This window comes from Puccinia triticina, chromosome 5A (assembly GCF_026914185.1).
Source record: "Puccinia triticina chromosome 5A, complete sequence".
Taxonomy (NCBI): Eukaryota; Fungi; Basidiomycota; class Pucciniomycetes; order Pucciniales; family Pucciniaceae; genus Puccinia; species Puccinia triticina.
In genome coordinates, this window is record NC_070562.1 from 132,989 (window position 1) to 158,462 (window position 25,474).

At 46.8% G+C, this 25,474-nt stretch overlaps 6 protein-coding genes across 6 annotated transcripts; 4 read left to right on the top strand and 2 right to left on the bottom strand.

Moving 5' to 3' along the window:
* Positions 1-728: 728 nt before the first annotated feature.
* Positions 729-2,160, top strand: PtA15_5A17 (uncharacterized protein; the record flags this gene model as incomplete). The annotated part of the gene is made up of 4 exons (XM_053168912.1): positions 729-875; positions 954-1,242; positions 1,321-1,710; positions 1,802-2,160. 4 exons carry the CDS (start codon positions 729-731, stop codon positions 2,158-2,160), a joined length of 1,185 nt encoding a protein of 394 aa, XP_053020002.1.
* Positions 2,161-5,593: 3,433 nt separating this feature from the next.
* PtA15_5A18 (uncharacterized protein) lies at positions 5,594-9,776 on the top strand (the record flags this gene model as incomplete). The annotated part of the gene is made up of 10 exons (XM_053168923.1): positions 5,594-5,718; positions 5,832-5,921; positions 6,171-6,735; positions 6,811-7,031; positions 7,102-7,143; positions 7,207-7,439; positions 7,525-7,641; positions 7,712-8,018; positions 8,093-8,225; positions 8,307-9,776. The coding sequence occupies 10 exons, from the start codon at positions 5,594-5,596 to the stop codon at positions 9,774-9,776; spliced, it is 3,303 nt and encodes a 1,100-aa protein (XP_053020003.1).
* Positions 9,777-14,479: 4,703 nt separating this feature from the next.
* PtA15_5A19 (uncharacterized protein) lies at positions 14,480-15,614 on the bottom strand (the record flags this gene model as incomplete). Its single annotated transcript, XM_053168934.1, has 3 exons — positions 14,480-14,848; positions 14,911-15,368; positions 15,428-15,614. 3 exons carry the CDS (start codon positions 15,612-15,614, stop codon positions 14,480-14,482), a joined length of 1,014 nt encoding a protein of 337 aa, XP_053020004.1.
* A 2,520-nt stretch (positions 15,615-18,134) lies between these two features.
* PtA15_5A20 (uncharacterized protein) lies at positions 18,135-20,317 on the top strand (the record flags this gene model as incomplete). The annotated part of the gene is made up of 15 exons (XM_053168946.1): positions 18,135-18,275; positions 18,365-18,435; positions 18,559-18,567; positions 18,628-18,709; positions 18,774-18,804; positions 18,895-18,931; positions 19,069-19,137; positions 19,213-19,259; positions 19,347-19,367; positions 19,457-19,611; positions 19,682-19,732; positions 19,806-19,938; positions 20,014-20,053; positions 20,119-20,167; positions 20,261-20,317. The coding sequence occupies 15 exons, from the start codon at positions 18,135-18,137 to the stop codon at positions 20,315-20,317; spliced, it is 993 nt and encodes a 330-aa protein (XP_053020005.1).
* A 73-nt stretch (positions 20,318-20,390) lies between these two features.
* On the top strand, positions 20,391-20,800 carry PtA15_5A21 (uncharacterized protein; the record flags this gene model as incomplete). Its single annotated transcript, XM_053168957.1, has 2 exons — positions 20,391-20,421; positions 20,487-20,800. The coding sequence occupies 2 exons, from the start codon at positions 20,391-20,393 to the stop codon at positions 20,798-20,800; spliced, it is 345 nt and encodes a 114-aa protein (XP_053020006.1).
* Positions 20,801-21,777: 977 nt separating this feature from the next.
* On the bottom strand, positions 21,778-24,088 carry PtA15_5A22 (uncharacterized protein; the record flags this gene model as incomplete). The annotated part of the gene is made up of 11 exons (XM_053168968.1): positions 21,778-21,894; positions 22,007-22,133; positions 22,194-22,326; positions 22,400-22,504; positions 22,587-23,270; positions 23,341-23,421; positions 23,488-23,571; positions 23,642-23,740; positions 23,799-23,811; positions 23,891-23,937; positions 24,007-24,088. The coding sequence occupies 11 exons, from the start codon at positions 24,086-24,088 to the stop codon at positions 21,778-21,780; spliced, it is 1,572 nt and encodes a 523-aa protein (XP_053020007.1).
* Positions 24,089-25,474: the final 1,386 nt, after the last annotated feature.

Consider the following 25,474-nt stretch of genomic DNA (forward strand, 5'->3'; position numbering starts at 1 on the left):
CAAACTGAAAGCAGGGACACTGATGCAGACCGACCAGCCATCTTCTTCCAGGCCTGCCCCAAGCTCAGCAGTCGGGCTGGAAATCTTCAAGGCGCGGTGTATGTACCAGAAGCACCCCGGCCCAACACCGCCAGCCCATTCCAACACCGACGGGTTGCAGAGCAGCGGAGGGCGAGCCAGGCTTGCCATGAGAGGCAACCAGAAATCACCCGGAGAGCCTGAGTGACCGGAGACTCGGTTACCAGACCAATAGGATCAACAAGGGCCCGCCGATCCCACCGAGCTCCGAGCTGATGAGGTGAGTGTGAGGAGGAGTCTTGGGTTTCCTTTTTTTCGTTTTGTGCTGACCCGTCCTGCTGTGTTTTTCCAGAGGATGTGGCTGCTATGTTGTTTTGATTGGGTTTTGTTGTTTTGATTTCGTTTTTTGTTTTGATTTCGTTTTTTGTTTTGATTTCGTTTTTGTTTTGATTTCGTTTTTTGTTTTGTTTTGATTTCGTTTTTTGTTTCGTTTTTTGTTTTAATGTTTTGATTTCGTTTTTTTGTTTTGTTTTGATTTCGTTTTTTGTTTTGTTTTGATTTCGTTTTTTGTTTTGATTTGATTTCGTTTTTTTGTTTTGTTTTGTGTTCGTTTTTTTGTTTTGTTTTGATTTCGTTTTTTGTTTTGATTTGATTTCGTTTTTTTGTTTTGTTTTGTGTTCGTTTTTTTGTTTTGTTTTGTGTTTTTGGGGATGAACCTCCACTTCGTCTTCTTCGTGCTCCTCAGCCTGGCCGTCGCCGCCCTCTGTCTCTTCGACATCATCCGCCAGACAGCCTCCGCACTCCGCCCGACGGCCATCCAGCTCACCGCCATCGCCCTCGGCTCCTGCTTCCTCGTCGTCCGTCGCTTCTCTCCATCCCCCCACATCCACACCCACACCCACTGACCCACACCCTTCCCATCCCATCCCATCCAGCTCGTCGTCTCCTTCTTCACCTCCCTCTCCCGCTACCTCACCGTCAAACATGCCCTCGCACTCATCCCCAAGCCATACATCCCCATCTCCCAGCTCGACCTGCCCCGCCCAATCGCCCAGACCATCAACCAAGAGTACGCCCGCATCGCCATCATCGCCCACCTAGCCAGCAAGCCCGACAACTCGCACCCCCACCAACGAGGCGGACTGGCCGGATGGGGCAAACCCGGGACGATCCACCAAGCCAAACGGTTTTCCGATCAGATCCTGAAAGACTTCGCCTCAATCGGTAGGCACACCCCACACCCAGCACACATCACCCCATCTCCTGAACCTTCTTGACTCTCCCTCTCGCTCCAACCACCAGAGCGTGCCCTCGATGGCTTGTTACCCACCCAACCCAAGCCACCCATTCCGACCCGCCAATCCGCAACGCTCGACGGCCCCCTCACCCGATATCTCGACATCCTCACCCCATCCTCACCCACCCAACCCACACCCATCCTCCTCACACCCCCTCAGAAACTCATCCTCAACCGATACGCACTCCTCATCCAGAAATCTCTGTCCCCAACCGCGATCGTCTCCGAAGCCGACTACCAGGTCGCCTGCAAATGCCTCGTGATCCTCGTCGATCAGATCCAGCTCTCCCGCTCGCCTGATTGGTCTAACCCGGAGGGATTCGGTCCCAAAGGACATCCGCTCTACCAGGGCATCAGGTTCAAGGACGCGATCATCGAAACGGCGATCAAACTAGGTACCACATTGTACTATCATCTCCCCGCTTGACTTGCATATTCATCATGCCTCCTCTCTCGCCTGTTGGGATTGGATTGGAACGATCGTAGAGAAATCATTAGCACAGAAGCTCATGGCTCAATCGACCAAACCGGGCAAGCCGAGCAGTCTCACGCCTCCCTCGACGATGCAAACGAGCCGGCCGGGGAGCGGGATGCGGACGACGGTGGCGGGAGGGGGAACGACGACGAGCGGGAAGGAGGCGATCGAGAACCTGCTCAAGAAGATCTTCCCACTCATCTATCCCCCCTTCCTCCCCAGCGCCTATGGTCCGATCATCACCGGCTACGAAGCTCTCATCAGGGATATCTCCTTCATCCATCCTCACTTGGAACGCTCGCTTGAGGAATACGAATACGCACTCAGGTGTATCGGCTCACTCATCTCGCACGTCCATAAAACTTTGTAGGTCTTATTCATCAACTTGATCAACTAGCGCTTGTGACAGTCAATCTTTTCTAGTGTGTACATACCTACATCCCCCGAAGAGAGGCTTCAAACAAAGATTCTGGATTTCACGGCATCGCATACTTGCTGAACGAAATCAAGTCAAAACCATGAGAGGAATGTAGACAAATGATAAAATAACTGCCAGAATCCTCCCAGGGGCGAGGGAAAAATCCATCCCGCCGAGTAGGTACAAAGATGCATGTGTCTGCTTGGTTAGCCAGGCACCCAATTGGGAAGTGCGATAGCTGAGGGTGATCATCCCGCAGGCACATATTCAGCTAAGGTGGATTGGGCAAAACTGGAATTGCTTTGGTTATATTCAGCCCACCCCTGCCAAGATATGATTAACACCGAGCAGTGCCTACCCTCACTATGCTCAAGCAATGCTGTTGCTCGATAACAAGAAAATCCATCACTACATAACAGTCTTGTACTGTTTTCTTTTTGAAGCCACCCCAACCAATCGCCGAGGCTAGATTGTTCTAGCTGGAGTGCTGAGAAGGGGATGGACTGATCATGAGCACAACGATTCCCCGGATGTCTATCTGAGTTAGCGTCTTGTGATGTTCTTCTGATAAGAACGGCCGGGCCGGTCAAGAGTCAGCTTGGAGAAAGATACATAGATACATGCATACATAAAAGCCGCCACTACTGGCCATTTGGCGCGATGGATGTATCCTTGAGCCGGCCGATTGTAATTACCCAGATCTTGCGGTGTGTTGTGGACTGTTTAGCGAGCGGCTGAAGCCACAATCTCTGCCACTTGGCACTGCCTGCCGGTAGATACCCCGCACTCCTCTAGCCTCCTCTCAAAACCCTCCGCTCTCACCTCTTGCCATCATATCGCCTCTTTATTTTCCCCTTCTTCTTCTTCTTCTTCTTCTTCAGACAGAAAAAGGAACTTTGTCCAAGCACAACCCAACAGAACAGCGCCCGAAACGTGGCTACGCCCGTGTACAAACCAGGACCCCTGAGCTCCTCTTACAGGCACCTCCCACCCCCCCCCCCCCCCACCCCCGGTTTGGTGACGACTATGACGATCCAAAAGCCTTCCCGCATCGTTTATTTGCACGATCTCAATGGTTGATGGTGATGGAGATTGCATTTTCCAGTGAAGATGTTAAGATTGGATTGCAGTGAACATGTTAAGATAAATAGGTTAGATACACCAACACAGATACATACGCATTGACATATTTAAATAAATGAACAAATTGACCATAAATATTTAGATATGAGATAACTTGACCTCTGTAACCCAAACATGGCCGTAGTAAGACGATTCCGTAAGACACAGAAATTTGCTTGAAATGTAAATATAACTTTTAACCAGCCATCCTCTCCCGGCCTTTAGCGCATGGAGGGGCAAGCAGATAGTATACATACAGAATCAATCTGGTTGGCTGTTCTAGATATTTATTGTAAATAAACGTATGCACTGGGTGAGCTTGTATGACGGTGGTTTGCCTCTTTTTTCATGCTCTCTCCTTGTCGGTTGAGATTGGAGCGCTTTTGGATATGCCAAGTTCTGTTTGAGATTCAAGCGCCCCTTGTCTTATTTGTAATACGTACGATGGATTCCAAACAGCGGGTTGGTTGCAACTCTCAAGAGCTTGTTGGTGAAGGAGATGAGATCCAGTCGGAATGAGCTGAAGTTGAGGATGAACCCTGTATCTGATGATGCATACATCATATATCTTGATCCTGCAGCCCAGATCCTTTTTTTTTTCTTCTTTCCCTTTTCTTTGAATTCGAGCCAGAAAGAAAGAAAGGAAACCACCGGCAGCTGGAAAGTGAGGGGTTTTGTGGTTGGCGTTAGGGTCTCGGAAGTATGTATACGATAAGATGAAGATTGGCGATAGAGATAATATTTATTTATGTGTATTGGTTTATGATATTATTTATTATTTACCAGATATTATGATTGTTGGAATGGGTTCATGATTTGAGTTCAACCGCGTCCCGGCTCAAAGCGCTGTCGATGTCAATGCTTGTGAAGCCTTGGGAATCAGAAGCTGTAAGGAAAGGAGCTCAATCGAGTCGGAGTCCCACACACATCTCGTGATACATATAGTCGTTTGAGTTTGGGGGGTGGAAGAGAGAGAGAGAGATGGGTTGATTGGTGTCTACTGCATCGCAGGGGAGTTGAGCGAGCCGGCTTGTTGTATGTATTACTTTTACAACTTGAAGTGACCGTGTGGATTGAGGTGCTGGCGAAGGTGTGATTTGTGGGTGTTTAGTCCGGTACAGGTCGATCTGGAAAGTGCGCTGAGATTGATGGTTGCTGTATTCAGAGTTTTAATGCATTGTTACAGGCTGGCAGTGGCAGGCTGGTTTCACCTTTTGTATTTTGTACATGCCGACACCAAAACACGGCAGAAATCTCTAAAAAAAGTATAAAAAACAGCTACAGGACGGTCGATCACTCTCCGCCCCGATTCCCGAGCAGATAGTATACTCGCCCTCTACCTTCCGCCAGCTCTGGATGGTCAGCAGCCCTTTCCCTCTCCCGATCTGGATACTGCATATTGCAGTTTGCAAGCACGATCGAGCTTCTTCTTCTACTACATCATAGCTGGGCAAGTGCAGGCACGGCCAGTCGAGGGCCTGGCTGAAGAGGCTGCCGAGTGCTTGATGCCATTATAGATTTCGTTCTGTTGTACTGTTGTTGTATTATCGTCGATCAGCGCTGGTTTGAGTTGGCTTGTGCTGTGAGTGTGGTGTTCTGAGTTCTTCTCTCCGATTTTTTGTGATTCGCCTGCCGATGGCATCCCATTCCCATGAGCTGGTGAGTCCCTCTTCGTATTTTATTTCGTGAGTCCTTCCCCCGCCAGGCCTCGTCCTCGTCCTCGCCCTCGCCCTCGCCCTCGCCCTCGCGCTGCCGCCCCCAGCCACTCACTGCCCACTGCCAGGCTCGAGCACTGAGCCCATCCAGCTCCTCGGCGGCGGCTTGTCGTGCGCTGCCGAGTCCGCCAACTTCCTCCACCTCCCTCTCGCCTGCTTCCCTCTCCTCCCGCTTCCTCCTCCGCCGCACTCTGCCCGTTCCACTCGATCGGCCACGGCCCACCATCCACTCACTTCACTCTCCCTCTGCAGCCCTTCTTCCCCTATCACGCCCAAGCGCAAACTCGCTCCCTCTCCCCCGTCAAGCAAGTCAGCTTACTCATCCATCCACCCGCTCTCTTCTCCGCTGTCTCCACCCCCACCCCTGTCAGCCCACCCAGGCCAGCATCCTCGCCATGGACCAGGCTGACAGCCTCCCCGAGCACCACCACCACCACCACCACCACCACCACCATTCTCAGTCGCAGCCGCAGGAACAGCCCTATCAGCAGCAGCAGCAGCCACTCCACTCCCCACAGTCCTTCTCTCTCTCCTCCTCGCAGCCCGCCATGTCCCCCTCTGGACAAACCACCTCAACCCTGGCCAGCTTCACCCCCCATCCCGATGACCATCGCCGCCGCAAGAGGAACCGCACAATGCAATCCTGCCTGCCCTGCCACACAAACAAACGCAAGTCAGTCCCATCCACCCACCCACCCACACGCATACACACCCATCCACGCTCAAGTCCGACAGTTTCATTGACTTGCCCCCCCCCCCCCCCCCCCTTGCCTTTCCGGATCACAGGTGCAACCGAGGACGGCCGTGCGAGCGATGCACCTCGCTCGGGATCACTGGAAATTGCGTCTACGAGACCGAGGATCCAAGCGTGATCAAGTAGGTTTATCATTGATTATTATTGATGATTATCCTTATTATTACTATCATTACTATCCTTATTATGATATATATATCTATCTATCTATCTATCTATCTATCTACCTATCTATCTGCCTACCCCAAATGTCCCCCACCCCCATCTCTCTACCTGTCCATCATTCATTATTATCATCACTACAACAATGCCCCTCCAACAATGTTTTGTTTGCAACAACTCAATTCATGCCCCTTTCGATCTCTTTCCAGAAAGATTGACCTCAAAGACCCCGCATGCGAGATTGCCCGTCTGCGGGATCGTATTGCTGAACTCGAAGGGGTCGTCCGGATCCTTAAGGGAAGACCCCATCCCAAGCAACAGCGTCACCCTAATGGTTCCATCGGAGCCCAATCCAGTCTGAATAGCCCAACCCTCGGTCCATCAAGTCCAACTTTCTCTCGCTCCCACTCTCAATCTCTTGGTGCCTGGAGCATCCAAGATGACGGTAATCATCCAATGTTAGACCTCTTCCAATCTTCTTCTTCTCATCGGAATCGGGACAATGACAGCTCTGAGCCCGTCTCACCATCCTTTGGTGGCCTGAACTATAGCCATACGCGCCCGACGAGAAGTTCAAGCTTCAGGACCGATCTGGGCTCACTAGTCGAAGATCTCAAAGAAAACCAACGCCTCGAAAATATACCCTATCTCCGACAGTCAAGTTGTCCACCCGGAATGAAATGCTATGGAGAAGATCAGAACGTGATCGAGGACGACGAAGATGGCCGGAAGATGTTTCTCGGACACGCAGCAGGGGGATCACTGCTGCGAAAGGTCAGGAATTTCTTTGTTCTTCTTTTCCCTTGACTTATATAATAAAACTGATCTTCGCGTGTTTGACCTGCCCAGCTCCAAGGTCTAACCTCTCCCGAGCTCAAACCTCATACCTTGGACTCTGACACCAGCCCGCCACGAAACGAAATGATTACTGCAAAAGTGGCCTACATGGGTCTTTTTGGTGGTAAAATCGGAAAGCGCTGGGCCTTCGAAACACCCGGATCAGTCACTAGCAGTTCAGATATGAGAAATGTATTACTAGATGCTTTGCCTTCCACAGCGTGCGCCCAACAGTAAGTACCTCATTTAGTGAGATAGTGGACGAGGAAGTCAAAAATCCTGACCGCATCCTTTTCCCGGCAGGCTTTTGGAAGCATTTCTTCAGGACGTGGATTGTTTTTACCAGTAAGCATGAATTCTATCTCTCAATTTGACAAGCATCAGACAACTAATCTCAGCTTACCACAGCGCATGGCATACCCCAACAATCATCGATCTATACCAGGGATTCTTCTCGTCATCAAGGTCGGAACAGGAGCGACTACCTTTCAGCAAATTGAGTGTTATCCTCAGCATTCTCACCGCTACCTCCGACCTTGCGAGTCATATCATAGATGCCCCTCCAATGATGGTCGGGGAGGCCAAGGAAGACTACCAGAAGAGGTTGAAAACATGGCGTTTCTCCTTCTCCAACAAGCTTGGTGAGTTTTTCCCGCTTTTCCCTTTGCTCACCGGTCTACCCTATCTTTCTCATCCGTTTTTTTCTTTTTCTTTTGTGTCGAGCAGCCTCCTGTACGGTCCATTCTCTCAAACTAGCCTCCTATTTGGGGCACCCATCGATCGAGTGCATCCAAGCTCAATTATTGCTCGTCCTTTACATGGTCAATAACGATCGTTGCACTGGTAGGCTTAAAATCACCTCCCAACTAAACTCTTCAGTCAGCCATTCTAATCGAACTTGGTCCTGTCATAGATGCGTGGTGCTTTATTGGCGGCGTAATCAAACAGGCTCAGTGTTTGGGCTTACACATCGACCCATCAAAACTCAATCCACATATGCCCGTCCTTGAGCAGGAATTACGTCGCCGGGTTTGGTGGTCAGTTCAGACGTGGGATGTCTTCCTAGGCATTGCATTTGGATGGCCAGCTGGTGTCACCTTGAGTGATTCCGATCTCCCCTCCGATCGAACTGAGGACAGTTTGATGGGACAAGCTCTGGCTACCCCTCCCAGCCTACCTCCACAAGGTGTCACAGAGCTAACGTTTCATGTCTTCAACTGGTAAACCGCACCCAAAGACATCTGTTCAGGCTTCCGTTGGACACTGATATCATCTTGCTTGCTCTTTCTTTCAGGGAGACTTGCCTTTACGCTCGTAACATGATGGATAGAATCTTTGGACAAGCTTCGTGGGGCTGGTGCAAGACATCAGAGCCACCGAAGGGGCCAAAGTACGAACATGTCGTCGAATTGGATACGACCATCAAGGTATTGTCGAATCATTGTACGGACTCCTCCCTTAGCCGACAGGTACTTATTTGATTTTGTTACTATTGTTTTTTGCGCTAGACATGGTATAACCGTGTGCCAGCTGCGATGAGATTTGAACCAGACCCAATCGAAGAGTACTCAGCCACCAAGCCAAGCGGGTCCTTTCAGCAGACGACCAGTCAAGTTTTTCAACCCTCGTCCACTGGTGTGGGTATAGATGATATTCGGCGGCGTGAACCGATGCTGGCCAAACAGGCACTCTTATTATCGATATCTCAGAATACAATCCTTTTGCTGCTACATCGCCCGTTCCTTAGCCTCTCATTGGAAAATTCAGCCGGTGCCACAGGACACCAAATGTCGGAGGAGCAATGCGTCAGGTCATCTCAAGTGATCATCGAGGCCCAACGTTTGCTTGTAGAGCTCTTCCCGGCAACTCGAAGGATGTGGTACGGCTGGTACCTCACATTTCATGCTGCAATGACATGTGCTTGGATATCCCTTCTTCGCACTCCAACCCATCCGATGTCTGGCCTGTCGCGGAAATGTATCACTTTGGGAATCGAAACCTTTGAGCTGGCTATCAAGACGCCCGAGAGCTTGCCCGAAAACTACCTTCGTGCCTGCTCTCAGCTACGAGCCATCCGAAATTACAGTAATCGCAAATTGAATCCTCCCAAGGCAATCACTTATTCCACGCATGTCTTCGGGCCCACGAGCTCTATCTCACCACTTGCTTATAGCCTTGCCCCTCGCGCCATGAGTACGCTTGCTAGAAATATCGACAAGTATCCAAACTTTGTAGAGCCTTCGGCCCGACTAAACTTCGGAAACGAGCAACATATGATTGTCTTCGACGACCCGGCGAGCTCTTCACACTCTTTAACATCCAAAGCATCATCCTATCCCAAGGAGTCCTCCTCCCATCATAGTTCCTTATCAAACTCTGATGACAAAGCAAGCTGTTTAGACGAACCAAGTTCAGATCCCCAACTCCACGCCCCAGTCCACCATCCACCATTCCGCTTTGACTCGAATAACCAGCAAACTTTTACGCGGTTCACGCGATCCGCGGAAGTTGGAAGTCAGGATCACAATAACGATTTTTCTGTCGGCTCTGATCCTTTGCACCGATCTTCTGATTCCTCAACCAAGCATCGGTCCCATCTCGCTCATCCGGGATCCATGCACCCTCTCGACTCTTATTCCACCATCGGCCATTTGACTCAGCCGCAACTCCCTCCAATCCATGGATTTTCCTCTCCCGCCTCCGGTTCTGGCATCGGCTTTTGTTCGGGGACCGCCTCTAGTACGGCGCCCCCGCTCTATGCGGCCCAATATGCAATGAACTCTCTTCAATACCAAGACGTCAACGTGAATATGAACGTTCCCCTCTCGATGTTGGTCATGCATCATGTCAACTCGGCTGAAGAACATGGCGAATCCCATCATCCCAACGAGCATTATTCGTATGACTCGGTGGGACAGATCCGAGAGGAAAACCCGGCCAATAACTTACTTTTTGGGAGCTATCTTGGGGAAAATTGACCGACTCTGTGTAAATATTAGCTGGCCTTGGCGATCCACTTCATCTTGCTCTCTCCATCTTGTTTTCACTCTTATCCGGATGCAGCATTGGCAATGTTCTTGTGATTTTATGAATTGGTCATTGATCTATCTTCTTCTATATTGTACCGGGAAAAAACAATTCAAGGGACTTCATGCTAACATAGCTAGTCAGATGGCTATTTCCTTCTTCTTGTTCTTCTTCTTCCTCTTCTCATTCTACAATCTTGGTTCATCCTTCACCAGTGGATTCACACATATGTAATACGTCCCTTGATCAATTGGTCGATCTTATTATGCTATTATTCTGTTTCTGTCTTCTCCCCATATCAAACTGCCCCGTTTATCTTCAGAAGCTGTTTCATCATTGATCATCATCTTCTAAAAACTTGACACACTATAGATCTATCTATTGCTTTGTTTCTTCCCTTCTGGGTTCTCTATTCTTCATCCGTTGTTCTTTTACATATTTATACAAAACTATATAAATATATAAATATATATATATATATATATATATATATATATATAAACACATATGTACCTTCTTAATCTGTTTCAATCTGTTTTGGATTGTCTTTTCTTCGTGACATTTGGCTATAATGGAAAAAAGGGGACCAATTGTGATGAATGGATGTTTTTTTTTGTATGTATCTATAGTCCACACAAACACTGAAACATGCATGGTTAATTTATACATTCATAGATCTGTTTGTTATATATATATTTTCAATGGATAATCAAGACAATTGTATACCTTATTGCTGAGCCTTTGGAATGCTATTGGAGAGTTGAGGCCCTTGAGGTGCATCCAGCTTCATTGGGGGCTGTCAAACAATATAAAGCTGTGTTCCATCATCATGGTGACAGGGTGGCCAAGTGGTTAAGGCAGCAGTTTTGAATTATGGTGTGTGCCTGGGGGATCATCAACATTCTAGCTATTTCACTTTGTGAGTGTGAGTTCAAACCTCACTCCTGTGGAGAATTATTTTTGCTTGTCTGTCCCTCCAGATACATCAAGAGCAACTCTTGCCATGATTGGGTTACAGTGATGTGTGCATGGTAACTGATTTTGTGGTGCTAAGGAATTTTTATCTTGTGTGGATTGGTGCTTTTGTTTTGTTCAGTCCAGCAGCTACAGACTACATATGTAAGCCCGCCAGATCTATGTCCCCCACAAGGAATGGTTTCTGGAAGTGATCAAAAATCTCTTTTTGTGGTGTTGAACAACAGAGTACCATTTAGAAATTTTTGGCCAGTTTGCAAGAAATGCTTTGAAAAATTAGGAGATTGCACCACGTACTGGCCCACTTTGGCAGATTTCATGCAAAATCTCCTAATTTTTCAAAACCATATTCTTGCACAAAGTGGACAGGAAATTCTGAAACACTTGAATATATATCCATAATGATCTAGTAATTATTTGGAATCTTTGACATGCAGGAACAAGAATTCCAGGTCCCCAAATGACTGTACTTGTTTTGCTTCTTAATGGGTGTTTTGAGTATACAAGAAGTGAAAAGACTCCCCAAATAAGGAAATAGGACAACCAGAGATTCACCAAAACAAAACAAAAAGCTCAAAAAACTTGCTTCCTTCACCCGCAGAGCAAGAAATGCACGCACTGCACAGTGTGCAAAGAGTTTCTTGCAGTGTGCAAAGAAAGTCCCTAAAATCATCACAAAAATTAAGACATATGGCTCTTAATTTATTTTACTCTAGACTTGTAGTTCTAGAAAGATTTAAATGTGTAGTTCTAAATAGTTTTTACTCCAAACATGTAGCTCTTGAGTAGGCTTGAGTTCATGTAATTATCTGTCACAAGTGTGACAGGTCAGCTTGATTTATATTTCCACCTGAAAAATTAAATCAGGAGTCAGTGCAATTTCTTCTGTTGAACACCCTCAACTTGTCAAGAAGTCATCAAGAAAATCAAGTAACCTATAAGCTCCTCTTTCACAACCCCTTCCTCATCATCTTTCACAACCCCTTTCTCATCATCTTTCACAACCCCTTCCTCATCAGGAGCTTCAACACATGTTACTGAATTTCACAATAACATCTTGATGATGCGAGCAGCTCCAACTAATGCAAGGAGCAAAAGTAGGTTCAAGGATAATCCCACCCAAAGGTCTCTGTCCAAGAGAATCACATCAAGAGCCAAAAGTAAGCAGAGTGATTATGCTCAAGGACAGCTGATCAGATAGTAGCTAATTCCCTATCCAAGGCACAGGCCTATCTGAGTAAGGACCTCAGTAGTCTCCTGTCTGTAAAAGGTGGCATGTTAGCTAACACTATCCTTGTTTAATCAGATTAGATTGCTCCAATCCCCTGAAATTTCAGTTAAAAGTTTCTATTCTCACTTATATTTTCTTCAAGTACAGAGTGGTCAATCTCCTCCTCTTAGGTAAAATAAGCTTGTCATTTCATAATCTGTTATTTTTAAATATGAATAAAAACAGTTTTCTAACTAAGAAATAAATCTTAGTCCTTCATAATCTTTCACATACAACATACCTTAGATAAGCTGATGTTGCATCTACTGCACATCCTACAGTGGTTAAGCCATATAATCTTTACATTCTCTTCATTATTTTCATATCATTGAGTTGCTCCCTTTACTTTCTCTTTATGATTTGTAATTTTTTCATTCTGTGCTTGAGAGAAATCCAATAAAAGCCAACATTACCAACACATTTCCTCTTCATCCTCAGATACATATCTGAATCACTTCCTGTACACTATGAAAAGAAAAATCAAGAAACTGAAGCCAGTTGATATGCAATATTACAAAGTTGCCTTTGTATTATAAACTGGCAGGATTTTCACGGGTTTTTTCATAGTGGAAGATTGCAAGCTCACAATCAATAACCAAATCACTGTCATAGCACCGTCTTTGAATTTATCATATCATCATCCAAATTTCACTACCAAGACACCAGCTGACAAATTCACTGCAAGAATATCTTGTGCAACTGATGCCATTCCACATGCAAGATGCTCCTGTGTAATGGTTGTTGTAGTGTTGGCCAAGGAATCAAAATTTGTTTTTGTGCAGATGTGACTGTGCATTGAAGATTGGTGAACAAAAAACTTTTGACAAAGGCTTTTGTAGCACCACAAGCTTCTTTGGAGCTCTTGAATTTCAACTGGCATCAATTCACAAGCTATAATTGCAGTGATTCTGATCAGATAGTACCAGTTTGATAAAACACTGATAACTCATCAGGAAGGGCTCCTGAATATATTTCTTTAATGATGAAGCCCTAGAGTAGAAGGTATTTTTTGGGGTCCTTTAAGGTTTGCTATGTAGCATTGTAGCTTCATGGCTGTTAAGGTACCACATCAAATTGCTTGAGGGTGGAGGCTGACCCAACCACTGTAAGGATTGATTGAGTCTCAAAAATGGAAATTTTCTGATACTATCAATCACGGAGAGGGATATCCAACTGACTAGAGCTGGACTCTATTACTCACTGGCGGGTACTAGGCACCTGTGGGAGTGTTTTTGAACCCACCAATGGGTGCCAGGTGCTGGTGCAGGTTTCTGGTCTGGGCGGAAATTCAGGTACCTGCACCAGCCATGGGGACCTGGATGTGAAGTGCTAGCTCTAGAAGTGACACTATGTTCAAGTACTGTGATTGGATTTTGCATCAAGATATGAAAATCCCACATATAGAATTTCTGAAAAAAGTGATGATCATCTTCACAATGAGCAACACTTGTACTAGGGGTGGGCCCTGGGTCTTCCTGGCCTTCCGTGGTGATTGTCTTTGGGCCAGGCGTCATCCTGCCCTCCAACCTTGTTGAGTCAAGTTATACCCGGATTTTGCCCCAACCAAAAGCCCACCTACGCTCTAGTGAACCGCTGGTGCCAATATTTGTGCATACCTGTTGACACTGTTCTTGGGTCCGACTCCCAGCCCTACTAAAAGATAAATTGCTTAAACATTCTTGCACAATTCATCTATTAAAAAATGATTCTCTCAAGGAAAAGATTGCAGTCTATTTCAAGAAAAGAAAATCCAAAAATGAAAAGCGCTGCTTGCGGTATAGCTCCGAAACGCGCCCTCGCCAAAGACGTCTCCGTGGCGCAATTGGTTAGCGCGTTCGACTGTTACCGGAGCCACTGGCGGAGTGACATCGAGAGGTTGACAGTTCAATCCTGTCCGGGGACGTTAGCTTTTGCCCCGACCTGTGGGCCCTCCTCGCCACTGCGTATGGCAAGTCGGGATACCTCAGTGACCACTGCTGATTGACCTGTCGTGTTTAGTTTTGCCTTCCTGATTGCAACGGTCGCAATGCGGAGTTGTCACATGCCCTTGCTTGATTTCAGATTGCATCACAAACGCAATTGAAGAGAGATATCAATTACACTGAACATATGCACAAAATATCATGGATTTGCAAAATCGCGTGACATGAACTATTTTCTCAGCCAGTGTTGCTCAAGCTGAATAGATGCTACAAGATAAGCCGGAAATCGTAAAGCAAATAAAGAAATAGCTGGAAAGGGTCTGGAGTGCCAGGATTACAAAGTAGTTGAAAAAACGAATTGCGTAATCGGGATAGAGATGGTGGATGGAGTAATGCAAAACCAACAGTGTGGCGCTACATGAATGATAAAAAGAGATGACTCATTTGCCCCAAAAAGGTTGACATATGTACAGAGAGAAAAGTCCCCTTAAAAATTGGTTGAAGCCCGGAAGTTACCGTACCACGATTTCGCCCTCTTGATAACGGTGCTGGTCGAATTCGAAGCGACCTCGGATATTCTGATCTTCTTGTTCTGGGGGCTGTCAGAATCCGGCGACACCACATGTCTTGTGTCCAGCCGGATGACGATCGGGCTGCAGAGAGGGGTTGACGGGACTTCCTCGCTGTCGACTGATGTGGTGCGAGTGGTATTGCAAGAGGCGAGGGAAGGCGCTTGACGGTCCATCAAGCTGGGCTTCTGGCTTGATGGTGTGGGCAGAAACGGGGCACACATGGCCAGAAGGTAATCTTCCTCCACTCGCAGTTCGTAATCGAGGAGCATCAAAAGCTCTTGTTCCTAAGGGCCGAAAAAATGTCAGCCAATGTCTTCTCGTTGTACTGGATTCTCCGGCCACATACCATCAAGTTGACCTCGCTGAGCGTGAAGAGACCACTCCATTTAACCCAGTGAATATTCCTGGGGCAGCAGTCGTTACAGTATTTCGCGGCCGCGATGAGGCATGCGAGGAAAAGTCGATGATATGTACACTGCATGCCCTTAGCAGCTTTAGCACCCTTCAACCTTCTGCGAAGTCGGTCGAGGTAGACGAGCGTCACGAGCAGGGTAGGGGCTTGGGCGTTGGATTGCGAAGCGGTAAGCTTAATGAAAGTGGTTAAAGAAGGAACTGATGAGCCGTTTGAGGCGTCTGGTACGGTAAGGGAATTCTTTCCAAGAGAATCAGGGGACAGAGATTGGCGGGAGGTGCGTGACATGGGCAGGCGAAATGAAGCTTTGACCGGAGTGCTAGGGGGCGTAGGTAATTGGACAGGATCGGTGGGGGTTGCAACTACCGCCAAGGTGCGTTCGGCAACGTATTCTGGGGGTGATTTCTGGTCAGTATGTGTAAAGAGTCAGGTCTAAGTAGGGCAAACTCACCAATGAGATCATCATTGACTGGTGCCTTCAACAAGCCAAGGAGAACAGGGTCGTGCATGTGACGAGGAATCAGGGACGCAGGGTGCCTCCGAAGCATATTGGCAGGAATGGGGGCCGGGGCAGAAGATCGATCGTCGGAACCAGCCGATGACATGGAGAGAGTGCTCTTGTTTAGAGAGACGGCCATCGCTAACAGATTTTATTTGGAGAGTGGTTGAGGAGAGGAGATGCTTGTTGCGAGACACGGAACAAGGACAGAGGCCTGAATTATAAGTGTGATGAAAGATCAGGAGCAAGGAGCGTAGACAATGTTCCTGTGATTAAAGCAGAGGGAGGGATACAATGCGGCAGGTTGAGCAGTGGCGAAAAGCTAAGGTTTTTGAGGTTTTGACGATGGCAGGGAAAGGGTAGGATTAGGTCTGATTTGGTGGGGTTTGGTGAAGTTTTAATCTAGGAGCCGGCTCGAGGGAAAGAGAGAAAGCCGAAAAGGGAGCAAAGAAGGGTGACTATTTGAGCAAATGGGAAAGATTGTCTGTAAAGGTGGGCGGCAGCCGATCAAACGGTTTGTGCCCGAGAGGTCAGCGGACCACGCACTGCTACCGAGCGTCCTTAGTGGGCTTGCGCGAGGGGCCCAGGCCACAGTGAAATCCCGTGGTTTTCGCTGGTGGAAGTCGAGAAATATGCACCAGTTGTGAGCTCGAGATGGCAAGATTTGTGGAGTGGTCTGTGTGAAGCTTAGCGGCTTCTGGTCCGGGCAGATTTTGATTGAGTGGATGGTGGCGATTGATGATGATATGAACTTGAGTATTGGGGGGCAGGTGCACCGTGCCTGGCTGCAAGGGTCCAGAAAGATGCTGATGTCGCGCTAGGAGCCTGAGGTGTCTGGGGATGTTTCCTTCGACTGGCCGATTGGAACGTGGACCGCGTTAAAGCAGGCCTGGGGCAGCACACAAAGTAGTCTTGGAGCTTTCCTCTCGGGCGGGAGTCCGCATATGAAGTATCCAACAATTTCCAGCTCGGTGATCGGGCGAAGGGGCTCTTTAGTATGGATCGACGCAACCAATACAGCCCGTAATAGGCAACCGTCGGGTTTGTTCGCGTCCGATTGCATCGCCCGCGAGTGGTGCTTGTACCACCTTTTCTTGTTGCTTGCAATACTGAGAAACGACCCAGTTCTTGGCTTGGCCCAACGCCGGAACAGGACTTGGTTGTCCCCAGCAGCATCTCCAGCCACCCGCGATAGGCCGCGCCAGCCAGCCCCCCGCTGGAATTGGCGCAATACAACACTCATGGAATCGTACTTCCTATTCCTAACACATGCCTTTGCATGGAGATGGATAATTCGTCGACATGGCTACACGTGAGAAATACAATGTCGTTTGTTCATTCTACTCCTGTTGCCTCACTAGCTTCGGTATGCCTGCCCGTCAGCTGCCGCCCGTCGTTGCGATAAGCTCTTTAATGTAAGTATAGGAGCGGGCCCCAAGGAAAATTTGTTATATTCTTCTCATGAGGTTCATAGAGATTCCTACGAAAAGCTCTGCGATCGATTGAGGCGTCCTAACCAGTTGCAACTCGACACCCAGCCCTTGTCTCACTTCCAGTCACACAGAAAGAGCTCCGCAAATTAATCAGCAGTTGAGATGTGCTTTTGGTTATAGTACGACCGAACTGAGTGCCCTGCACATTCCTGAATCGCCAAGGAACAGCGCAATCTGGCAAAGCAAAGCATACATCTGCCAATGCATGGATGGGTAGATAGGCACCTATCAGGCGAAAAAAGTTACTGGTCGTGAGTGAAACGGACTTAATGGAGAATTTCTTGTCAAATTGCCGCGACCTGGTGACCCTTTTTTACCCATGAGGGCCGAGATGGTAACCAATGTTTGCTCGAGGGCGATGAACCAGCTCTGGAGTAGAGTCTTTGAATCGTGTATCATTGTTAAATTCCGGACTCCTTGACCGACGGACGCTCTACAGCGCTCTACAACGCTCCACAACTACTTGGCAATCCAGTCCTCATCGGGTTGCCAAGAACCCGAGAGAATGCCACACACATGAGTTTCGTCGATTGGCGAACAAGTCGCAAGGAAAGGTGTCGGACGCAGCCTGCTGGCTGTGTTCAACACAGGCTTATATAGCGGTGTTGCCGACGAAAGTTGACCATCACCCACCAACACTTCAATATTTACTGCCACTGACCCCTATACACAGTTACTTCCTACTGAGGCTGTCAACCTTCTTATTGATCTTTCGTTTTTACATCACGTTGTCTGTGTCGACAGTCTGAAATCAACACACAGATTATATTCGCATTCCTTTGAACAACTTCACATTCACTACTCGCCTACCTGTAACCCCGATCGTTTGCGCAACTTCCTTACCACCGGATAGCTTATCACAGAAGCATCGCCACCCTCAACAATTATAATTTGCGCTGTGAACTACCTCGGAGTTGATTGCTTCCTTGTAGCCGACTCGGTTTCGAGGCACCGCCGTCGTCATCATTTCAATTCAAGTCATTCATTATTCCAACTGCCCTTGCCTCTCTAGATACATTGATATAAAGCATTCAAAAGCACGCAAGTGATTTTGCGAAACCCTGCTGGCATCTAATCCACCACTTATCCTGGTAAGTTCTATCTGGGAATGGGAACGATTTGAATTTCAGGTGGTCATCCTTGTTTTGTGTTTGCAACCATCAGATATGACGGCCGACAATCCCCAAAGCTTAGGCTCGCGGGCCCATCAGCGCATGTCGCGTATTAATCGCCGTATTTCTGTTCTACCTGTTCCCACTGTCTCCAACTTTTCTAAACGAATCCATGGTATAACCTGGCAAGCATATGTGAGTCAAAATATACGCCTTCTGTCTATGTATGCATCTATATGTTTGCTTGGAGAAGAGCTGAACAATTTTCTCCCACTTTGCGATAGCCGGTCGGTCTGGGTAAGTTCATGCCGATTTCTCATCGAACTCACCAGCTGCTGATAATGGTTTGTTTCAGGTACCGCGACCGGATACATTCTACTGGCTAATCTCAAGCCCCATCTGTCTTTCCTCACTCCAATTGAAATCGGACTTTTTATCCTGAATATCATCGTGTTTTCCCTAACCACCGGATTGCTAGTCGTTCAAGGTATGTTCACCCCGCATGATTGTCTCGAAATTTCGGGGTTGATCCTTTTCTTTATGGTAGCGGTCCTATATCCCAGGCAGTTCAAAAGGGTAGCGCTCGATCCAAACAAGAACTCCTTTATACCAACCTGCGTACTAGTTTTGTTGGTTCAATTCACAATTATCTATTTTCTGAAGCGTAATTCTAACATGAGATCTTTTATGTAGTGCAACCATTATCGTTGGAACTGTCAACTATGTAAGCCTCACACAGATTTTCTCCCCTATTCATCTTGTCACCTCCAGCTAATAATTTGGGTAATAGGGTACGCATTGTTTTGTTCTATAGGTCCATTGGACATTGTTTCGGGAAAATTTATTTTTTGGTCGTTTTGCGTTGGATTTGACATATTTTATTACCAGGGTACGCAATCTTCTAACCTTCCAAACCTCGAATGGAAGAGCCCGAACAGTGACTAATGCTACTCTGACCCCCCCCCCCCCCCCTTGACACATATTTTAGTGACCGAGTAGGAATAACGGCCGATGAGCTCATTGTTTTCTTTTGGATCTATGTGACAGTGGCGATCATGTGTGTATTTGATCTGATATCATTTATCATTATGATCTATGCTTACTATTCCCTTGCAACTTCATCTGAATTTAGTGTTGCGTTTACTGTTCTGACCATATGGTTTTCTTCGCCGAGAAATCGTAAGTTTAGTATCTGCCATTTTGATAAATCCTTTGATTTGATATGTGATATTTCTGTCTTAAAACTGAATGATCTTCTGATTATAGCGACCGCTGCTATGACTCCTGGTATGTTGACCTTGGATTATACACCTGAGCTGTTCAATGCGTGTAACATTAATCTGAATTCTTGGGGCTCTTTTTCTTCTTACAATCAGCCTGGGCATTCCCTGTGTTCCCATTGCTTTTGACGGGGGTTGTCACTTTTAACGTACTTCGTATCGTGCCATTGACGGATCCGAGGGCTGTGTCAATTTTTGTGACTGGTCTGTTCATGTTTGGGGCTGGCGCTTTCATGTGCATCTTTTACTTGGTCAGTCGCCACCAGAGGAATATCGTAAAAGTGAAGAAAGGCAAATTGCTCAAGTCTATGAGAGTATTAGGCAATCTTCCTCCTCCGGATCATGACGACTGGGTTTCTGGACGGCCATCAGGTAATTGCATTTTTTTCCTCTCCCAGCAATCGGAGATAGAACCTCATGATTACACAATCCTTATCTTTTATAGGCAAACGGAGCTTTTATCGCTGCCGGACCACCCGTGCGTCCTTCATTCTGTTCATCGCATTGGAGTTATACTAATTTGGACGGCTCTGTTTATCTTATCTCATACTATCATCGATTCTTGCAGGGATTTTCCGGTGAGTGTTGACATTTAACACATATCCGATGATTGTAAGCGACGTAGCTCACATGATGATTGGCTCGTAAACCAGCCCTCGTACTTTTCAATATGGGCAAAATTGCCTCGAAGCTGTAAGAGACCAGCTCCAAACTTCACATGTTCAAGTGATGAGGCTGACAATTCTATGTTTCTGTAGTTTCCCGATCCATTCTTTGATATCACCAAACGCTGGCGAAATCGTTTTTGTAAGTTGAAATAATTCTTGGGCTGACATCAATTTGAGCACTGATCCTTCGAGGCCGCTTCATCTGTTACCTTATTTTCTTTTCTTTGAAAAGGGTGAGCTCCTCTGTCTTTCGCAGGTGATTTTTTTTTCCAGCGAAGACCAAAATTAACTTATTTGATTCTATAGCGGGATGTGTATTTGTGGGAACAATGCTGACAGGCTGTTCCGCGGTTCTTTTCATCATGGCGGCAATCCCCTATTGGACAAGACTTCGTCAGTTTTTACTGAGATATGCGTAGATTGTGGTGAAGACTGAGACTCTGTTTTTAATATTTCAGACAAACATCTGAATGAAATTCTTGGATGCTGGGCGACTACATTTCCGAATATCGGCCTCATTCTATCGCTCAAGTTCCTTGGAGAAACCTTCGACTCGAACGTTTTCTTCATATTTCAAACGGGGCTAACAATCATGGTCTTCTCTGTCTACCTGATTGTTTTATTCTTGACGATCCTGGCGATTTGGAAAGGGCTTGTGTTGATGTCCGACGATAAATCCGTTTACATGGATAATATTGGGATTTCTGATGAGAAGACCGATTTGGAGAAGGGTGGACACGGTTCCGATCACGAATCGGTCCATAAGCACTAGCTATAAAAGGAAAAAGAAGAAAGAAACATCAGCCCTCCCGATTACTGCCGCCCGGACACCGCTGCGCGGGCTCTGCACTCTTGGATCCAACTTTCGAAAGGACAAGCCGAATGGGAAGTAGAATGGCCTGAGGATGACGAACCGTTCCAGGGGCACTTTTTAACAATAATGTAGATTTTTTCAGCTGGATTAAGTTTTTTTTTTGCTATTGCTGGTATCACAACAAGAGCTGCGCAAGGACAAGCATCAGGACATTCCTCAACCAATTTGCTCAAGTTACAATGTAGATAGATTTTACAAGGACATGAGATTCTCGAGGCATAAAGCTATTGAAATCACTATTATTACTAGATTCAACGTCCTGATCATATTGTTGGTCGAAACTTTTTGAATGATTCGAGATTTCAGGAGGTGCCATGCGAGGTCCTTATAGAGGTCAATCATTTGGCTAGCCAATGATTCTGAATTTCTACGAGTGGGATAAGTTCATACATCAAATAAATCTCTTGCATATTGTCAATCTGCTTTACCGGGTCGACTTGTTGGCAAATGCATCAGGGTTTACATGGAGGGTTGACGATCCTCTTTCTACTGGGAGTGTGAGTCCCCCATCCTTGATATTTATAGATAAGCGGCTTGGAGAGCAGGACATGCGATGCATTAATAAAGGCGCAACTCAGACGCAAATGATTGAGTTCTATAAGAACGACAGCAACAACGAAAAGATCTATATAGCTTGAAAAGGATATTCTTCTGCGGAGTATATATGGCAGCGTGGTGAAAAAAAAAGAAAAAATCAGACATAGCAAATTATAGAAAAATCGAAACAAAAGGAAACATCAGATATGGACAGAAAGTTACAAGCCATAAGTCGTTTCTTAACCTAGGTAGTTTGTATGAGCATATATTTAAAAGCACAAAAACGAGGCTGATAAAATTGATACAGGACGAAGAGATGATGAGATCCACTCTGCTCCTCACGGCGCGCCAGAATCACCTGCAGTAATTCGGGACTGCATGCTCCCAGGGGGGCAGCAAGCTTCCTGGTCACATGTCTCGTCGCATTGTTGCAAACATCCATCCACGTCGATGAACTGTCAAGACATTTGGTCAATCAATGTCGTCAATAATTAGCCATACGTTGCATAAATAAAAGTAAGAAATCAGGCCACTTGGACTGGCTCATCTTAGAAAAAAATACTTTACATTTGAAACATTGGTTAGTGGGGCAGAGTTTGGACGCGATCGAGCGGGGGAAGGAACCGTGGAGCTGGTCGACACTGCTCTTAGACTGTTGACTTGCTCCTCGAGAAGGATCTCGGGTTGGATGGTACTGCGGGAAAAATGAGACATTCAGTTAAGGTGGAGATCCTCGACCTCAAATGTGCTTTACCTGGAGTGAATGCCATAATGATGAAGACATTTTCGGATGTGGCGACTAATCGTGACAAAATCGTCTTGGTTTTTGATGAGTACGTGTACCGAGGCGACTAACTTGAGTTCAGATAAGCTCCAAATGTGAAGTTCTGCAATTGATTGCGGCTCGTCAGTTCTCAGGTGCGGTGACTAACACGTAAGAAGAGGGAGGAATGAACTTACCGTGAACCTGCAAAACCCCTTTGATGGCCTCGAGTGATTTTTGAACCCTACCAAGGTTCACATGGGAAGGGGTCCCTTGCAACAAAATCAAACTTGCAGATCTCACTGCGCAATGAAGGGCAAGTCAATATTACTGATACCGCTATGTTAGAGCGCTGCCAACAAAAGAGAATGGAAGATTGTTTACCCAACGGGAGTGCAGATGTAAAGATGATTCCGGTGATCACCAAGCTGATTGCAGGATCAGCGTAAACGATCCACCCGTTCTTTCCAACGTTTCCGTTTTGGTCAATCCTGGGTACCAGCCAAATCAGCAGCCCTGTCACGATCACACCCACATTACCGAGGGCATCCCCCAAAGCATGCAAGAATATGGCGCGCATGTTCATGTGCGAATGAGAGGAGTGGCCATGTTGATGAGAAGCCTCGGGATCGGTGGTGGTCTGAGCAGGAGGCATGCTGGGATTGTCAGTCTTGGGAGGAGGCTGGGTGCGCGAGCTCGAATGATGGTGACTGAGCTGGTCACGCTGTAATTCAGCGGCTCTAAGGATGTTGTTTCTGGTTTGAGCAGGATGGACACAAATCAAGGATTGGCGCTTGTCGGGTTTGGGTGAGATGGTACCGGTTGACGAGGAGTCGTAGGATGAGATCGAACTAGAGGAAACTTGTCGGGCCAGTGGGGAAGACGAGGGGGCTGAGGCGGAGAGTAGAAGTGGGGTATGTTCATCAGCAGATTCGGGCTGGGGGGGTTGTGAATCAAGAGTATCGATGTGTTGGTGCGCCGGGAGTGGGAGATGGTCTGGATGAGAATGAGAATGAGAGTGTGAATGTCCATGATGTGAATGTCCGCCTCCATGGGCATGGCCATGTTCTGTGGCATGAGTGAATGATGGTCAGTAAAGTTGAACCATTCAAGTTGATTTTGATGGGTTGGACTTTACCATGAAATAAGAGTAAGCCAACAATGTTAGAGGCCAGACCCAAGGAGCCGACCAGCACGACCAGTGGTGGTTTTGAGATATCTACAATGGCAATGTCGTTCCAGTTAAGAAAAAGAAAGAGAGAGAGGAATACAGAGAGCTGCTCACTGATCGGATCAAAGACCCTTTGGATAGCTTCGAGGAAGATCGAGAAACACAGTGCCAGCAGGAATACACCATTGATCAGGGCACCTGAGGTTGGGATGGGAATAGATCAGTTATCGAGGTTAGGATCCATCTGAACCGAATTGGGGGCACTTACCGAGTACCTCTGCACGTTGCCAACCGTAAGAATATTCGTGACTCCTCTTCGAGTTCCCGGCCAGTTTGATGGCATAGAGTGCAACCAATAGCGAACAGACTGGATTGAATAATTAGTCAGTTGAGAGTCTTAAGGCGTGAATTCAAGGCCTACGAACCATCGTTGAGCATCTGCGAGAGTGGCAAAAGAGTTGGTTGGTTCATCAGCAAAATTATTCGAGTACCTATTGAGAAGAAAAGGAAGGCTGACATGAAAGCTGTCGGCAACAAGCGCCAAGCTCCCGACGGAGTAGCCGACTGAAAGAAACATCGCAGTCAGCCTGTCTGATAGAAGATAAGCCCAAATTTGGAAGAAGGCGGACTCACCGATGAGTTCGAGGAAGAAGAAGGCAGTATCGATGAGAAGTAGGATCTTGATCCTCAGCGATCTGGATGAATCGAGTCCCATCGCAGCGTCGGGCGAGAATTTTCTGTTCGCCGGCCGTCGTTAGGATTGAAGAATCGGGGTTGGATATATGTATGCGCTTGAGGTGGAAGCCGGCAGGAAGTTGGTTGAGGACTGCTTTCTCCCAAAATGTTTGACTGCAAGTCCTTGCACTTATGCTTACATAATCTGTAAATATGTAATATGGATACATGTATGTGGTTGAATGCATACATAAAAAGAGCCATGTGTAAATACATATTCATACCAACCCTCCTTCGCCAAAACTGAAAACCCTGAGACCTCCTGATCCCCAGAAAACATCCACTTTCCTGGCTGGACAGCAAACAGAAATTTTCCAGGTCCAGCTTCAGCCTCCGCTGTCCACCACATAGCCCGGCCCGGCTACTTTCACCCAGTGTGGAACTTCTTGCGGCAGCAAGACAAACTTGAATGGAACTTCTCACAGAAGTAAGGTGAGCCTAGTGGGCATTGGTCATACTCATGAATGGCTGCACTGAAAAAATGTACCATTATTAAGGTGCTTGGAGGGCTTCCCTCTAAGGTTCACAATTGAAATTTACAAAACTTTTGGACACATTTTAAGGTGAGGCTTGGAAAAACAACTCCAAAATATTGGGAAAACAGCTCCAATTATCAACCAGCTCTGGACGTTGGCCTAGCCCCTTTTTGAGCAGTTGTTCTCCTACAACAATGGGCCTTTACTATACAGGTAGGGAGTTGAAAAATTGACTCCCAAAAATTAATAAATCAACTCCCAAATGTTGCAGACGTCCCAAAGAGCGCAGTTTGACGTCCACCTTGGTTTGCCAGGACCCCAAATAGATCCAGGATTTTTTTAGGAGTTGGAAAATTAATTCTGCTATCCAGAATGGGAGTTGGGATTTTAAGTTAACAAAAAGTGCCAAATAATAAAGAAAAAAATATACCTCCTCACTGGGGCGCCCAAAGCCCCCCAAAATTTTACAGCAGTCAGAAAGTTCTCTTAAGAGCACATGGTGAACTGCACGACATTAGCACACCCCAGGAAATGGGTGTGCTACTGTGGGGGATTTCCTACTAAGGAAATCTGCCAAAGCATTAGCTATGGTGCCTCAAAGCCCCCAAAAATTTTGCAGTGTGCAGAAAGACCTCTGAACAACACCTTGTGAGCTTCTTGGCAGTAGCATACCCCAGGAAAGCTACAGTGCTGCAAAGTGCACCAAATTTTGAATAATTCAAATACTCTGTACCCAAATAGCTAGCTGAAATGCATTAACCCACCAACAGATATAATTCTGGGGCAGCTGGGGCTTTTGGTCATATCTACTACTAATTGCCTTCGCCACAGTTATTGTCCCTCCGCCACAGTTATTAGTCCCTCTAGTGCCAGTTAATAGTGCCTCCGCC